This window comes from Chelonoidis abingdonii, chromosome 1, assembly GCF_003597395.2.
Source record: "Chelonoidis abingdonii isolate Lonesome George chromosome 1, CheloAbing_2.0, whole genome shotgun sequence".
NCBI classification, from domain to species: Eukaryota; Metazoa; Chordata; order Testudines; family Testudinidae; genus Chelonoidis; species Chelonoidis abingdonii.
Window position 1 is genome coordinate 30,807,954 of NC_133769.1, and position 15,823 is coordinate 30,823,776.

The 15,823-nt window shown below is 44.2% G+C and overlaps 1 protein-coding gene across 1 annotated transcript in view; it reads right to left on the bottom strand.

Annotated features, from left to right (window-relative positions):
* Positions 1 to 15,598, bottom strand: part of LAMB4 (laminin subunit beta 4) — a 76,061-nt gene extending 60,463 nt beyond the window's left edge. Inside the window, exons 1-5 of the mRNA XM_032803993.1 lie at positions 15,565 to 15,598; positions 13,867 to 14,024; positions 6,382 to 6,517; positions 2,682 to 2,755; positions 690 to 878 (exon numbers count right to left, since the gene is read on the bottom strand). Coding sequence (XP_032659884.1) covers positions 690 to 878; positions 2,682 to 2,755; positions 6,382 to 6,517; positions 13,867 to 14,024; positions 15,565 to 15,598 — 591 coding nt within the window. The remainder of the gene's footprint in view (positions 1 to 689; positions 879 to 2,681; positions 2,756 to 6,381; positions 6,518 to 13,866; positions 14,025 to 15,564) is intronic.
* Between the last annotated feature and the right edge of the window lie 225 nt (positions 15,599 to 15,823).

Below are 15,823 nucleotides of genomic sequence, written 5' to 3' on the forward strand. Positions count from 1 at the left end.
ACTTTCAGAAAAACTGGGAGCAGAGCTTTTTGCTGTAACTAAAGTAGACTAAATTTCTGGAACCCAAGTTCCATACTGGAAGAAAGAGTATGTTGTAGGTGAAAGGAATAGGAGCAGAAAAGGATGCAGGAAAGCCAATGGAGGGTGGTGCTAATCTAATGCTGGCCCTTCTAATGCTTCTCCGTGGCAATTGCCATCAGTGTCCCATGGGACTCAGTAAAGCTTTTGAGTCCCCTTACTAAAAAACTGGTCGGGGAGACAGAAGACCCTTATGGGGGATTTGTTAGAGAGACCAGCCCCCTTCCTCACAGGCTGAAGCTAAAGAAGGGAGCCAACTGGCTGTCACCTGCAGATATCAGAGAATAGGCTTCTGCACAGAGAATAGCCAAAGTTTAGGGGGAGTGAAGTCCTGTTGTGGGGAGGGACTTATGGTTTAGAGTGGAAACCTGGAGAAACGACATAGTTTTGGATGAGTTTCTGTATGTGTTCATTTGAACCCGAAATTCAAAATAAAACTGAGTGGTCTTGATTTTCTTCTCAGTGTAATCCATTGCAGGCATTTCCCCTTGTAAAACCAGTGTGTGAGGAGAATCAGACATGGGATACAAACTGGCTCGCTGATCTCTCATTGGCACGAGAAGAAAATCAGTGTAATTTGAGATAAAAAAAGCACAAACACTAAGAAATACCTGGCCTTCAGTGGATGGCTCAATATCTGAATATCTTGGATCACAAACAATATCTCCCACTCCTTTTGCTGGACCAGAAGGGATGCTGGGGAAAGATTCAGCACAGTTTTGTGCAAAATATCTAAATATTTTCCAGGTGTGACCATGGTCTGTGGAGCGCTCAACCAACATTGCCGCAGGCCGAAATGTCTGGAAGAAACATTGTTGCAATAATTCTTTAATTAGACTTTTGGAACAAGTTTTGACTAGAACTAAGGGTATGTCTACACTGCAAATGGGAAGTGTGAGTGTAGCCAGTGATGAGCTGCCAAAATCTTAACAACTGGTTCCCTCCTGATCCCACAAGAGGGTCGTGGCCCGCTCCCGCCCCCCAGCACTCCTGCTCCATCCAACCCCCTGTGTTCCTTGATGCCCCCCAGGACTCCTGCCCCATCCACCCCCCTTCCCTGTCCCCTGACTGCACCCCGTCACCCCATCCAACCCGTCCTTTCATTCCTGATGGCCCCCCGGGACCCCTGCCCCATCTAACCACCTCTTCTGCGTGTCCCCTGACTGTCCCTGGAATCCCTGCCCCATCCAATCCCCCCCTCCTTCCTGACTGCTCCCCCGGGACCCTTGCCCCAATTCAACCCCCCTGTTCTCCGCCCTCTGACCGCCCCAATCTCTATTCAGCTCCCACCCCCCTGCCCTGTATCCAACTCCCTGTCCCTGCTCCCTGCCCCCTTACTGCGCTGCCTGGAGGTGGCTGGTGGTGCTACAGCCATGCTGCTTGACTGGAGCTGGGCCATGCCGCCGCTGCGCAGAGCCTGGAGCACCAGTTCAGGCTGAACTCCCAGCCCCCCCGCTTCCCGCGAATCAGCTGTTCGCGTGGGAAGCCTGGGATGTGGAGGCGAAGTGGAGGTGAGCTGGGGCAGGGAGTGGTTCCCCTGCACACACGCACCCCCAGGTTACCTGCTGCGGCACGGGCGGCCTCCCTGCCCCAGCTCACCTCAGCTCCGTCTCCACCTCGCTGGGCCTGAATGCGAAGCCGGCACATCGCTTCTCTGCCCTCCCAGGCTTCCCGCGTGAACAGCTGATTCCTGGGAAGCGAGGGGGAGTGGGAGAAGCAGGGCGGAGCATTCAGGGGAGGAAGCAGAGGTGGAGCGGGGAGCTGGAGCACCTAAGGCGCCACTTTTGGATAATGTGCTCGGGGGAGCGGCCTATGGAGGACAACTGGTTCTAAAAGGGTTTCTAAATTTAACAACCTGTTCCTGCGAACCGGCTCCAGCTCACCACTGAGTATAGCACATAGAGACGTACCCGAGCTAGCTTTGACCTAGCAACAGCTACCCAGGACCCTGGGCCCACACTTAAGCAGCTGCCTGTGCTGCTATGGCTTCACTTCTATTGTTACTCAAGCTATATCAAAGTTCACATGAGTATGAGTATGCAGTGTAGATATACTCGAAATAGAATGGTTTCTTTCTACAAGGGGAAGTTTTCTGGCAAACACTCCTTCATAATGCCTTTTCCAGTTTAGTTTATGTTGCTTTCAAGCCCTAAGGTCTGAACCTACAAGCCCTCTGCACATGGAACTCCAGTAACAGCTGATGACAATTCCAAGCATGCAGGCTTGCAGGATTAATTCCCCAGTCAAATATTTGAGATACTTGATTTTCTGAAATACACTGGCGAAGTATGAACTGAAGCACCTAAGAAATAGGGTTCATCAACTGAGTTCTCTCAGCAAAAATGAATCACTACTACTACCCAAAACTGGGAACAATGGTGAATAAGCAATTTTAAGAGAACCAAGTAGGGGTCTTTTGGGAAAATTAGTATGTGACCATGTAAAGACTATAACATAAAGCATACACACAGAAGGGCCAAATTAATGTTGCAGAGACAACCTTAATTCTATAATTCTTAACTTTTGAGTGCTTGACTTTGCAACCATGATGTTCTTTACATAAAGCTATGTGAAGGCTCAAGTAAAATATCTAAACAGAGTACCTTAAAAGTCAGTATAAGATGGCTGAACTTGAATAAGGTTTCTAGGTCCAGTCTAATGCTAACATGGTCAATGCCTGAAAAGGAATTTAAAAACAGTGAAGATCAGTAACGTAAAATTACTTGTCTTTTCTACGGGTACACAACCTGCTATCGTGGGTTATGCAGCTGTAGGTTTTATCACAAAAACAGATTTAAATTAAAAGTAGATACTATATGAAAAAATATATTTCTGTGGTAGATAATTCAATCCTGCTGTAGTTCCTTTGATTCAGCTGTTGTAAATAAGTTGATTCAAGGGATCGTGCTTACAATTTCTCTATAGATAAGTTAATTCTTTTTATCAAATGCTTCTGAATCCTGTGTAGTTACAAATGATCAGATCTAAATCATTGTAAATCTTTGCTCCAACATTATAAATCAGAGAGAAAGAGAATGTATCATATTGCAGCAGTTCTCAAATGGGGGGTTCAGTGGCCCCTGGGGGATCTGTGAGCTGGTTTCAGGGGGTCATGAAGCAGGGCTGGATTTAGACTGGCTGGGGCCCAGGCAGAAAGCTTGGATCCCCCTAGCCCTGGCACCCCATGGCAGAAGCCTTGAGCCCCAGGGCCCTGAAACCCCGACCCCCCCCGCAACTGCAGGGCTGAAGCCCGAAGCCCTGAGGCCCTCTGCCCTGTGGGGTAGAAGCTCTGAGCCCCCTACCACCAGAGCTAAAGCCTCAAGCCATGGTACCCCATTGCCCAGGAACTCAGCACACCTCGGGCAGAAGCCCTGAGCCCCGGTATCCTGCAACTGAAACCCTGAGGCCCACCCTCCAGGCCCTGGAGTTTTTATAGCATGTTGGGTGTGGGAGGGACTTGGAAAGAATAAGGTTGAGAACCACTGGTTAGCATTATTCTGCTGTTTCTTCTACTTCTTCTGAGTTTTTCCTTTAGTTTTTGAGTCTCTTAGCTGGATGCCTGGCCAGCAGCCACCACTCTCACTGCTCTGCCTTCAGAACTGGGCGGCTGGAGAGTGGCAGCTGTTATGGGGTGGCTACAAGGGGACTAAGGTAAATTTTGGGGTGGCTATAGCCCCCGCAAGGCCCCCCACTACCACCCCTGCCACAGGGTCTCTGCTATGTGCTTCATCACTCCTGTTTGTGATGGCACTGTAGCCTAATTAATTATTACACATAATTATTTATTGGGATGAAACATACATTTGTCACAGATAACAGGTTCTTTTTCAGGTGGCTACTTGGAGTTAATTAAGAAGATAAAATTTGGTGAAGCAGACACAGAATCTTTAGTTAACGTAGACAAATATAATTGAAATAATAGAAAAATCAGTCTGTACAAGTATAAAAATAAGATCAGTACAATAAAGTGGTTTCCTGCATTTTCATACTTACAATCTTATATTGTGAAGAACATTCAAAACAAAGATGGGAAGGAAAAGTAAGTGCAGCCCATTTGAAGAGAGAGCTGATTCAGTTTACGCTGTCTTGGGAAACTGATGAACTCCAAAATTAGGGAACTAAACTGGATCTTTTATATTCTTTCTTTGTTTAATTTTTTGAAAACCCAACCATATTTGATAATCTTCTGTGACTGTAACAGATTAATACGTACCCCTCATCAATATGAGGCATATCTGGGGTCCACAATCATGCCTCTTAATATTAACAACCCACATCATAAAATCATAGAACTGGAAGGGACCTCAAGAGGTCATCTAGTCCAGTCCCTTGCACTCAAGGCAGGGTTAAGTGTTATCTAGACCATCCCTGACAGGTTTTTATCCAACCTGCTCTTAAAAATCCCCAATGATGGAGATTTCACAACCTCCCTAGGCAATTTATTCCAGTGCTTAACCACTGTGACAGTTAGGAAGATTTTCCTAATGTCCAACCTAAACCTCCCTTGCTGCAATTTAAGCCCATTGCTTCTTGTCCTATTCTCAGAGGTTAAGAAGAACAATTTTTCATCACTCATTCCTTAATAATTCCTATAGGTTTTTGTGGTCCAACTGTCTAATAACCAGATTGCTAAAACCCTCTCCAAAACCGCCATCTAACAGAATTCTTTGGTGTGCTGTATTCTTTGTGTTTACTTGTTTGTCCTTCCATATGAGAGCACAGAATTTGTAATCAGAGGTTACTGTCTTAGACCTGCCCTTTTCTCACCTAAAACATAGCCATTAGCATAACTACTTCCACAAGGCGCTGCACTAATAACAGGCCTCAGAGTAAGAGTCGTAACTTAATAGTAGATGGTGACCATAGGGAACACAGCAGGAACATGGAAGTAACCACCGTAAACCAGTTTGGACAAGAAGTAGCAGGTTTGAGAATGAGCTAATTGGCATTAATATGTACGGATACTCTATCTTATAGAAAAAGTGCACCCCAACATTATGCGGAGGAGGAATTTAGATTTGGGCATGGAAGGCTGGGTATTTGCATGAATATTCATGCTAGTTGTCAGGCCCTATGACAGGGCAAAGCACCATGTGGCATTAGCAGCGGTTCTCAACCAGAGCTCCACAGCCCCTGGGGAGCCGTGAGCTGGTTTTAGGGGTTCACAAAGCAGGGCTGGCTTTAGAAGGGATGTGCCCAGGGCAGAAAGCTCGGCACTCCAAGCCCTGGCACCCCACAGCAGAAGTCCTGAGTCTCCCCAGATGCAGGGTTGAACTTGCAGAAGCTCCAAGCACTGCCCTCCCTGCCACGGGCTTAAAGAGCCTCAAGCCTTGGTGCCCCATGGGGCAGGAACCTGGCAGCCCGTGGGCATGGGCAGCAGGTGAGGCATCCCCTGGGGGAGGTTAGCTCTCCTTGTCCCTCTTCTTCCACCCGCAGTCCTACCCACACTCCACCCCAGGTCCCACCCCCGCTCCTGCTCAGTCCCTTCCCTGCCTGGTCCCCACACTGCTGCATTCCTCCTCTCCTTCCCCTCCGCCCCTGTGAGGCCCCATCACCTGCAGCTTGCCACATCCTTCCTCTCTTCCCCCATCCCCCACAAGGCCCCTGCCACTCACTCTCTCCTCGCCTTCAACCACCCCCCTGCAAGGTCCCCATGGCCCGCCACTCACTGTGTCCCTCCTCTCCTCTACACCCCCTTCCCTGTGAGGCCCCCACTGCCTGCCATGATGCGGCAAGCAGCGGGTTGGGTGGTTCTCATGGGGGCGGGGGGGTAGAAGAGAGGTGGGACAGGGCGAGGGGGAGGGGAAGTGGAGGAGAGGAGGGATTCAGGCAGGCAGGGGGGGCCTCCAGGAAGGGGCGGAGCAAGGACGGGAAGAGGTGGAGTGGGGCTACCACAGCCCAGGTGTTCACTGGCAGGGCAGCGACAGCTGCACATGGGAGATTTAGCCTTCCCTGGCCTATTATACCCACCACCTGTGCCTGTGGGGTAGCAGCGCTAGCCCTGGTACCCCATGGCTGAAGCCCTGAGCCCACAGCCCTGCCACTCCATGGGGAAGAAGCCTTGAGCCCCTCCAACCCCATGGCTGAAGGCCCAAACCCTCCCCATGGCCAAAGCCCTGGGCCGCACCCCCTCTCTTGGGCCCTGGAGTTTATTTAGCATGTTGGGGCAGGGGGGCCTCAGAAAGAAAATGGTTGAGAACCCCTGCCAAATTGTCTTATAGTTTCATAAAGAGATGATTGCAAATATTGATTAGAATAAGCTAAACTAGCCAAGTTAAGAAACATTACTTGACTGTAACCTACCATTTTCTGACTGCCACCACTTCTTTTTCCGGTCTGGCTCAAAAGTTGTGATAACATTTTCAATTGGGTGACTGTTGGGATGGGTATAGGGACTATATGGGTATCTGGAATCACAAAGGAAGCATTTCTCTTCACCCTAAAAAACAGAATAAGCAAGACAAACTATCAGTGCAATCTCTGGCCCCATTATCCAGTAGATAAGCACATGGCTCAGTGTTTTCAGGATTGGGGCCTGTCTCTTGGGACCTGATCCTGCCAACACTCATGCACACATTTAACTTTACATGTGAGTAATCTCACTGAACCCAATGGGCTGTCTCATGTGCACAAAAAACACATGTGTATAGTGTAGGATGGGGGCTTTGTTAGTCAGAACTCAAATTTGGGGACTGTCAAGGCATGCCAGAAGAATACTTGTTTCCTTCAGCTTTTTCTGAGGAGGGAGAGCTTAAAAGGAAAATCTCAATGAATTTATGATGGTGTTTGGTACTGATGTCAGGAGGAGCTTGTTTCGCGGGCAGGGAGTTGTCGAGGGCGAACTTTATTAGAAAATTAAAAACTCATTTATCTGTTTTGTTACTGGTGCATAATTTTTTCAGCAACGGCAGTGTGAGAGAGAGCATAATGAAATTATGGAGGGAGGACTGGGGAAGGATTTGGGCTCGTAAGGTTGGGGAGGCTCTTGGAAGGAGTACCTATTAAACTATTACTAAAAATTAGAATATGTTTTTAAAAATTAAATTGATTCACAGATATCTGAACAGATTCATCCTTGGCTGCAGATTGCTATTAAGACATCAAATACAAGTAACTCATTTATGCCATTATGAAGCTGGCTAGCAACCTCAGGAGGAGGCCAGGTGATCCTTTTTCTTTATCCTGCTTGTGGAAGGCTGGGTGTTCTACTCACTTATGTTCTTATGTTGTATATAAAATGTTTGCATGTTTTTAAAGGGTATAATCCCTGGGGAATTAGTTAATATTGTACAGAATATATAGACTTATGTATGTAACGTATATAATTATTTCATGGATTGTAAACACTAATATATTTATATTATATGCAACCATTACTACAGTCTGTCTGACCCTGAATGTGTGTATATATAAATAGAAAAAATATCCCACACATTTCATTTTAAAATGCTATTTTTATAGAAAGTTAAAGCTACAAAAATGCTTAGTAGGGGTGGAGATCACCAAGCCTCAGGTTTGTATGGACATGTATAATATGATACTGACTTTGCTTCCTTTGACCTTGCCTGGTAGATTTTTGCTCCCTACATGACAAGCATATGCTTGTCTTACATAGCAAAATCTGCCAGGTTACATTAATCTCTGAAATTTGCAGTTTTACACCTTCTCCAATAGCACATTTTCTTCTTTTCCTTGTAAAATTTGTATACATGCTAAATAGAATAATATTTTAAAATCACATATTTTACATCAGCATGCAGTCTAGAAACATACAATCACACTTTATAAGCAAGACTAAAATATATACAGTGCTCTCTTTCTGAACATAAATATCAAGCTGTGTTTTAAATCTTGAATCAGAATTTTCAATAAAATGTTCATATCAAGACTTCAATGGGATTTCTTAAAGTGTTTGAAGTTAATCACTTGCATAAATCTTTGTTGGATTGGAGCCTATTCTCTTCCCTCTGTTACTCTGGATTTTCATTAGAACAGTATCATAACATTATTTCTAACGATGTTTCAGCAAGCTGCCAATTATGCACACAAAATCAGAGAACACACACAGAGCATGCAGTCCCAAAATGCTATTGCTGAAACAATGTATTCTAATTTCAATAACAATCTTTATTCATCTGCCCTCCTTTATGTTATTAATAAGGGCACTTAGCATTTTGCATCTTCCATTTGATGGCCTCAGACTGAACCTCACAACAGCCCTGCGTATGGAAGTATTAGTATCTTCATTTTACAGATGACGAAACTGAGACACACAGAGGTTATTAGTACTAACTATTTATAGAACATTGTCAGTGTACCTGACACTTTACAAAACAAAGTCATACTCTCTGCTTCATAGAATTAACAATTTAAGGAGAGAAAACCTTAGAGGAAACAGCAGAAGAGATACTGGTTACAGCAAATGAGGGCGTGGAGAGATAACTGGGGAGTACAACGTGTTAGCAATGATTGTGGGGACAAAATGGGTTTTAAGAAGAGATTTGAGAAGTCATGGGGGTGGGGATTGTCCGAGCCTTGGTTCTTCCCCATTCCCTTCCACTCCCTGTCCTATGCATGAAGGGAATGTAATCAGGGCCGGTGCAACCTATTAGGCGACCTAGGTGGTCGCCTAGGGCACTAGGATTTGGGGGGGCAGCATTTTCTTCAGCGGCAACCATGGCTGCCGGATCTTTGGCCACCCCAGTCGCCTCCAACATTTAGGCGGAGGGAGCTGGGGCAGGGGAGCGCGGGGAAAGCCGCCAGCAGCAAGTGGGGGGGGGGCGGCATGCAGGGGAACTCCCCGCCCCAGCTCACTCCTGCCCCGCCTCCTCCCCGAGCACACTGTGGCTGCTTCACTTCTCCCCCACTGCAAGCCTGAGAGGTGGGAGAAGTGAAGCAGCGACGGCGTGCTCGGGGAGGAGGCGGAGATGGGGTAAACTACCACAGGGGGAGTGCCTCAGGGCGGAGAGGGGCGCAAGGTGGAAGTTTTGCTTAGGGCGCAAAACACCCTTGCACCGGCCCTGAATGTAATCAACGTCCTTTTCCAGGGCTGTGGTTACCCCTCCCTCTGAAGCAATATGATACAGGATTAGAAATTATGAGGATATGGATTAATGATATGGAATAGTGATATGGGAATTAGTAACTTTCTGCTGTTCACCTGCTGCAATATCTTTGTTAATCAAATACAAATGTTGACAATCATTTTTTCAGTTAATGTTATGCTTTCAGAAATAAAATAAACTAATAATAAGCAGAAATATCACAAGAAAGCCAATGTAAAACAACGTTCACCCGGGTGTTCTCATTCGTGTAGCTTTCTTGGAGACAGGTTCTAACTGAGGTGCTCAGTTGTACCATGCTCACTAATCACAAATATTTAAAATAACAGCTTTTCTCTTGTAAGAACCCTTGACATGGGTCATCAGTGGGAAAAGAATGTAGGACTCTCATTGGTTAAAAATCCTGGCCTTACTCCAGCAAAGAAAATATTTTAGCATGTGAGTAGCTTCATTGACTCCAGTGGGACTATTCACATATGTTAAGTTACGCATATACTGAAGTCCTTTGCTGCACTGGGGCCAGAGTGCTCAGCATCTTATAGGGTTAAGACCCCAAATCACAGGCCTCCACTCTTTGAGCTGAAGGAATAACCCCATTAGGTGGTAGCAGTAGTAGGCTCTTATCCTCTAAGCAAAATAATAACTAGAGAGGACATGACACTTAGCCAGTGTCAGATCACACAAATCATTGTGCTAATGTTTCAAGAATGGCTGTTCATCTTAACAATACCATATTCACATTATCAAGGGTAGGCATGAGCAAACAATATTATTCACTATTCATTATTTCTCGTTCCTCAATCTCCTGGTTAAAAAAGTCGCAGTAAACAACATGTGCATCTAAGGCCACACAAAACAAATATATTAGAGTAAATTGTTATAGGGAATAGTTCATGAATAACCATGTTGCCTGAGAATTGTTCATTCAAACTATTTGGTGGATAATTACAAAAAGTGAAGAGATTCACAGAAAATAGGACTAATTCACAAACTATTTGAGAGTGGAAAAGTGGTTAAATTCATCAGATTGTTGATTTACAATGAATAAGTTGACCAGCACTAGATCGATACGTACCATCTGACTATCTTAGTTCTGAAGTATATTATACTTTAAACATGTCACAGCACTCGACCAGAAGGTGATAAATAGTAATTTTAAATTTACCTCTAAAATGAGCAATATCTCATTCATTTCCTCTCCAGTTCACATCTGGTATTTAGTGAAAAATATTTTTTCTCATGATTATTTATTAACTTCATGGGACCATGTCCAACTGTCCTTGCTCAGGGAAACTCCCATTTATATTAGTAGGAAGTCTGATAACAGGCAATGACTGTTGGATATGCAGAGCCCTATCCATCACTTCCCTGTCACCTAAGCTCGACTGCACAGAGATGTGGGTCCCTTCAGAGCTGGGCTTCATGGCATGCACAGGATGCAGACTCCCTCCACACATTTCTACCCATCTGGCCCCTTATGTGGCAAACCTAGACTGATTTTAGTGCAGGCAAGGCCCACTGCAGCCATGTGGAAGGGGACAAGATGCATCTATCAAGATAATGAGTGTATGGTCCTCTAGTGCAAACAGCTTTGAATTCATTACAACTAACTGAATTATAACATCTCAAATATATGTGTCGCAATGTCAGAACTGACAGTTTTAGAAGCTTTCTCGGGGGAGTGCTCTGTTTGCTCATGCTGGCTCCTATTCCTCTCTGACATTCACAGAACTGTCCGGGAAATCAGGCTAACCTCCCTGCATAGTCAAAGAGCATACATATGCTGTTACATTTTTCATACACAAAGAATAGTTGCTCAGTTAATTACTTTTTGTTTTAAATTACCCAACAAAACAACATAAGAGAGCACATTGTGTATGTGTCTCGTCTGCAACATGCTACACCTAAACTGAACATAAAATGGCAACTGCATCCAGCAGACTCTTAGGCCCAGAACCCCGAAAGTATTTAGGTGCTTAACTCAATTGAAATCAGTAGGAGTTAGGATTGGATCCTGAAAGGAATTTAGGCACCTAAAAGATTTATAGGTGCAGTACACAAGAAACAAAATCTTGCCACTGGGACTATACCTACCCTTTGGGCTGGAGGTGTAATTCCCAGCACGAGAAGACATACCGAGGCTAACTCAGTAAAGGTAGAGCATAGCTGTGGTGGCACGAGCCATGGGAAGAGTTAGTCACCTCAAATATATCCTTAGCATCTTGGATAGGTATGTACTTGGGTGGCTAGCCCCTCACACCGACACAGCTACACTATTTTTAATGGGCTGGCTCAATCAGAGCTAGTGAGGGCATGTCTCCTTGAACTGGAATTCTCACCTCCAACTTGAAGCATAGTCACAGCCTTACAAAACTTCATTCTCTACATGCATGAATGCCCATCAGACTGACAAATACTGTGAATGTTTGCCTTTATGAGGCATTTTACAGGAAAACTACTTGAGGACAGCAGCAGCAAAGTGTCACTGGAGATTCATGTATTCATTTATGAATACATTGAGCAGTCATGGGATAAGAGGGAAGGTCCTCTCATGGATCAGTAACTGGTTAAAAGACAGGATACAAAGGGTAGGAATAAATGGTCAGTTTTCAGAATGGAAGGAGGTAAATAGTGGTGTCCCCCAGGAATCTGTACTAGGACCAGTGCGGTTCAACATATTTATAAATGATCTGGAAAAAAGTGGTGAACAAAAAAGAGGGGGCAAAATTTGCAGATGATACAAAACTACTCAAGATAGTTAAGTCCCAAGCAGACTGCAAAGAGCTACAAAAGGATCTCACAAAACTGTGTGACTGGGCAACAAAATGGCAGATGTAATTCAATGTTGATAATGCCAAAGTAAGCATATTAGAAAAATAATCTCCAAACAATACAAACAAAATGATGCATCTCATTAAGTTGCGTATTTAAACTCAAAAAGATCTTGGGAGTCATTGGTGGAAGTTACTCTGCGAAATCACATGCCTCAAGGTGCAGCAGCATCAAACAACTAACAGGAACGAGTTGGGAATCAGTACAAAGGGATGAGATAATAGAAGACAGAAAATATCATCATGCCACTATATATAAGCCACGGTACAACCTTGTGAGTTTAACCTCGAGCTGCGATGAGAGACGCGTATATGTTGACTACCTGGAATACTAAAGTGCTGTTGCGATGTCGATCTTACGTATTCGAGGTTACATCGGATTCTTTGACCACCCTTAAACACTGCAAGCAGTTCTGAATCGCCCATCTCAAAAGAGATAATACCTAGCCATGAATAACAGGTACAGAGAAGGGCAAAAAAAAAATGATTTAAAGGGTATGGAGTTTAAAAAGACAGGAGAAATTTTCAGCTTGAAAAGAGATGACTAAAGGGGGATTGAGGGCATAGGCCAGACGCTACACGTAAAGTACTCAGAAACAGGTATGTTACCCCAGGTCTAAACCAATCCCTTCAGGACCTGGAACCAAATGGCAGTTCTCCAGGTAATCAAGGCACATGGGGCCAATTAATAGTATCTTCCTAGAAGGACAAGTGGAGTAGCTACAGTTGAATCAAACCTGCAGCATATCAAGGAGGCGCCTATCAGGGCACACTGGGTTAAAAGAGCTCACTTCACATGGACGGGAGCGAGCCAGAGGAGAAGAGATGTGAGGAAGCTGGGAGCAGAAGGCAAGGAGCTGAGAATAAGAGTGTGCCGTGGCTGGAGGATTGAGGAGGACAAGTGTTATCAGACACCAGGAGGAAGGTCCTGTGGTGAGGATAAAGAAGGTGTTTGGAGGAGGCCATGGGGAAGTAGCCCAGGGAGTTGTAGCTGTCATGCAGCTGTTACAGGAGGCACTGTAGACAGCTGTGATCCACAGGACCCTGGGCTGAAACCCAGAGAAGAGGGTGGGCCCGGGTTCCCCCCAAATTTCCCAACTCCTGATCAGACACAGGAGGAGCTGACCCAGACTGTGGGTTCCACAAGAAGGGAAGATCACTGAGGTGAATAAATCCACCAATCAGTGCAGGACCCACCAAGGTAGAGGAGAAACTTTGTCACGGGATATTATTGAGGTCTATACAATCACGAACAGTGTGTTGAAAGTGAATAGGGAACTGTTGTTCACTCCTTCACATAACACAAGAACTAGGGGTCACCAGTGAAATTAACAGGCAGCAAGTTTAAAACAAACCAAAGGAGTTCTTCTTCACAGTACTTCCTTGAACAGTCAATCGGTGGAGCTTGTTACCAGGGAATGTTAACTGTAATGAGGTTAAAAAAAGAACTAGATGAATTCATGGAGGATAGTTCCATTAATGGCTATTGGCCAAGATGGTCAGGAATGCAACTCTATACTCTGGGTATCCCTAGCCTCCCACTGCCAGAAGCTAGGAGTGGATGACAGGTGATGCATCACTTGCTGATAGCCTGTTCAGTTCATTCCGTCTGGGGCACCTGGCATTGGTCACAGTCAGAAGACAGGATACTGGGCTAGATGGACCATTGGTCTGACCCAATATGGCCGTTCTGATGTTCTTATGTCTCACTGATGCATTGCCATTTATGTTGAGAAATAAACATCACCCTGAAGGCTACTACCAAGCTGTCTTCCTGCCCTAATAGAATATATAATTTCACCAGGCATATTTCTTGTCATCTGATATTTATTTAAACATATCTAGAAGCATCTTCTTATAATGTGCAGTTATTTTATAAATAAGAAAAAACCAACCTCAAGGTAGCCTATAATGCAGTATTTCTGAGGGCCAGTCAGTCCACAAACTGATGAGGCTGTTAACTGTTCACTGCGACCCACCAGAAGATCTCCAATGGCTGGATGACAGGAGCCACTATCACAGTCATCCTCTGCATGCAGGAGACTTAACAGCACTGAACACAAAAGAAGACAAATACAGCTGTAATGGTGTGACATGCTCAGCTATATGCTCCAGAGAAAAGCAGCTACACTGCAACATTGCCTGAATTGTCCTTTGTCTACACTTTCCTTTTGTCATTTGTTAAAGCTGCTTGACAGGATTCAAAATAACTTCTCTAATTCATAGGTTCATAGATTCCAAGACCAGAATGGACCATTTGTCTGATCTCCTGTATAAGATGGGCCATAGGAACTTCCCCAAACTAAGTCCTGTTTGAAATAGAGCATGTCTTTTAGAAAAACATCCCATCTTGATTTAAACATTGCCAATGATGCAGAATCTACCACAACCCTTCATAGGTTGTTCCAATGGTTGATTACCCTCCCTGTTAAAAATGTGTGCCTTATTTCCAGTCTGAACACACCTGCTGCAGATCATTATAAATAAATCGGTAACTAAAGTATTGCACATCAGTGCTAAAATTTTGATCAATATTACATTGTGCAATAAATATGTGAAACTGCCAGGCAGTTGCATAGTGCTTCATATGTAGATATAGCAAGCATTGATGCAGTATTACTGATAACATCACAAGTGACTCCATAAACAGGGCCAGATTCTGATCTCATTTACATTAATATAAATCTGGAGTAACTCTGCTGATTTCAATTGAGTTGCTCCAGATTTATACCAGTGTAACTGAGACTGGAATCTAAGTAAGTGATTCCTTAGCTTGTCAGATTGTTTGAATTGAACCCCTAGCTTTGGTCTCCATGCCTCACATTTTCCAGGAGAAGATGGAAGTTTAGGAACAGAAAATAATTAGGAATCAGATAATTACAAAGCTTTATGGCTTGCTTTGTCCAACGTGACTTCCAATATTTTCCTCCCCGTAAGCTATGATTTTCCTTGCAGGGTTTTACTCTTTTAGGCAAGTTCTGTCCTGAAACATTGAACAGGAATGGGAGCCTTGGAGGCATCACTGTTTAACTCTGCTTGGCTCCATTCTGATAAAAATTGTGATTTAGGATTCTAAGGGAAACTAGAGAGAGTATTAATGCAGTTTTAGAAATAGCAGAATAGCCTCAATTAAGAGTGTTTGCAGGGAGCGCTGAAACTGTCAAACTTCAGTTTATGGCTTAGGATATATTACAGACAGGCAGCTTACTTACAAGCATTTTCAGTGGTCAAGCAATAGGAGTGTTTGATTAATCTGCCCTGCTTTGCTTCCCAGATTCACATTTATCAACTGTTGGCAGGCATGGGTTACCTGTTTTAGGGCTTGACCCAAAGCCCATTGAATACAATGGGAGTGTTCCCTTTGACTTTAATGAACTTTGAATCAGGTCTTTGGAATGGAGGTGCTGGAAAGAGGAGTTATTGTAGTGTTGCACCTGTGTCTAACCAGAACTATATTTCAGTAGAATTTAATAATCATTTAAAACACTAGGGGAAAGATGAAGCAATGTAATGAAAGGCTGGGAAAATATGTAAATTACACAATATTAACCAAAAAGGTTTAGCCTGGACATGTGTAAAGTATTTGCACTTACCAAACTTTAAAAGAATGATCAGCTCAAGCCACATTCTTTTATGTGACAACCAAACTAACTGGATACCTGCAGGAGGAAAAGAAACCTGTTATGACATTTAACACTTTGCCTCATCAAACCTCTCCTCATGTGTATATTATGCTCAGAGCTGCCTTATATTAACTGATACCACTGAAATATAAATACAAACAGATGAAAAGAAAATACAGGCTTTGATTTCCTGCTACTGACTGACAGCTACATCAAAGCAAAAGAACAT